Source organism: Camelina sativa, chromosome 3 (genome assembly GCF_000633955.1).
Source record: "Camelina sativa cultivar DH55 chromosome 3, Cs, whole genome shotgun sequence".
NCBI lineage: Eukaryota > Viridiplantae > Streptophyta > Magnoliopsida > Brassicales > Brassicaceae > Camelina > Camelina sativa.
The window spans coordinates 2,389,522-2,391,331 of NC_025687.1; the positions used below are offsets into that span (position 1 = coordinate 2,389,522).

At 36.1% G+C, this 1,810-nt stretch overlaps 1 protein-coding gene across 4 annotated transcripts in view; it reads left to right on the forward strand.

Moving 5' to 3' along the window:
- The window catches only part of LOC104763699 (histone-lysine N-methyltransferase ATX2), an 8,722-nt gene that overhangs the window by 5,377 nt on the left and 1,535 nt on the right, over window positions 1-1,810 (forward strand). For all 4 annotated transcript variants that reach the window (XM_010487046.2, XM_010487041.2, XM_010487062.2 and 1 more), the window contains exons 17-23: window positions 5-102; window positions 380-625; window positions 896-957; window positions 1,040-1,117; window positions 1,342-1,437; window positions 1,526-1,629; window positions 1,709-1,799. In XM_010487046.2, coding sequence (XP_010485348.1) covers window positions 5-102; window positions 380-625; window positions 896-957; window positions 1,040-1,117; window positions 1,342-1,437; window positions 1,526-1,629; window positions 1,709-1,799 — 775 coding nt within the window. The remainder of the gene's footprint in view (window positions 1-4; window positions 103-379; window positions 626-895; window positions 958-1,039; window positions 1,118-1,341; window positions 1,438-1,525; window positions 1,630-1,708; window positions 1,800-1,810) is intronic.

A 1,810-nucleotide genomic window follows, 5' to 3' on the forward strand; every position in this document is an offset into this window, starting at 1 on the left:
AAACATCAAATAACCACCTAGAAACAGAGTACATTATCAAACCTGCTCATAATATTGCCAAGTACCTCCCACCTCCTAATCCCTCTGGCTGTGCTCGAACTGGTATGCAGTTGCATTGATCAATATTTGCTACTGCTAGAAATAAAAGTGTAGAATTACTGCATCTATTTGGAATGGAATGTTTTGCTCGAAATGCTCTTACTATACTTGTGGAAATGTGCGTCTTTTTTCAGCTAAATGATCTTACATTATTCTCTTACACGTGTTTATCACATTGTGCTTGCTTGTATTCAAATCTAATAAAAGAAGGCACTGTATAAGTCAGTTTATAGCTTTATCTTGCTGGATTATTAATGTACTTTCCCTCTGTTTCTGGTAGAGCCATATAATTATCTTGGAAGAAGAGGACGAAAGGAACCCGAAGCTCTTGCTGGTGCTTCTTCAAAACGTTTATTTGTTGAGAATCAGCCGTTTATTGTTGGCGGGTACTCTCGACATGAAATTTCAACCTACGAACGCATTTATGGATCAAAGATGTCACAAATTATTACTCCAAGCAATATTCTATCTATGGCTGAAAAATATACATACATGAAGGAAACTTACAGGAAGAGATTAGCATTCGGTAAGCTTTTAATCAACAATCGTAAAAGATGTTACTACTAGTCAAAGTTTCTGCTATGTTAAAGATCAAATTAGTGAAATTTCTGTAAGAAGATAAAACTGGTAGGATTTTTTTCTCATTAAATTCTTGGGATGTATGGTGCTTTCTTGTGATCATTTTACGTTTTATGGATTAGACAGGAAGTGATTCCCATATAGCTTAACATATATATCAGAATTAATTTTCTCTGATTTTTTTGTTTTCCTTTAAATGGTTTACTTTCTTCTACAGGGAAATCAGGAATCCATGGTTTTGGTATCTTTACAAAGCTTCCGCACAGGGCAGGAGATATGGTTAGGAATTCATAAATTGAACTGTCCATTCTTGCATAGTAAAGCGTCAGTCATGACAATATTGTGAAATGGGTGGGTGCAGGTGATTGAATACACTGGTGAACTTGTTAGGGCGCCAATAGCTGACAAGAGAGAACATCTTATATACAACTCAATGGTGGTACGTATCTGACCTTGTGCATTTTATATCTATGGTAATTAATTCTTTTTTTGGCTCGAGCACTGAACATTTTGTTAGCATTCCCTTAAACAACCTGCGGTGTTAGTATCTACATAATACATATCTTCCTAACTTTCTCACTGATTTTTGGGATCTGATATTTTTGGCTATGAGTACTGAAATGTTAGGTATCAATTTACCAAATAATTTCTTTTCTGATATAGGGTGCTGGGACCTATATGTTTAGAATTGATAATGAGCGGGTCATAGACGCAACAAGGACAGGAAGTATTGCCCACCTGATCAATCACTCATGTGAGGTATGGTCAAGTAGTTTTGACAATTTGTTATATGATTTAGTTCGCACCTGCAATATCATCACATTACTTATGGATATGTCCTGTACAGCCAAATTGCTATTCAAGAGTCATTAGTGTTAATGGTGATGAGCATATTATCATATTTGCAAAGAGGGATGTCGCAAAATGGGAGGAGCTGACCTATGATTACAGGTTTCTCTTTGTGCCTTTCTTGGGTGCTTTTTTGAAATTGCACTATCATATGCTGATTTTTTGTCTTTTAACATTTCAGATTCTTTTCAATTGATGAGCGCCTTGCATGTTACTGTGGTTTCCCAAGATGCCGGGGTGTTGTTAATGACACAGAAGCTGAAGAACAACAGGCAAATATTCA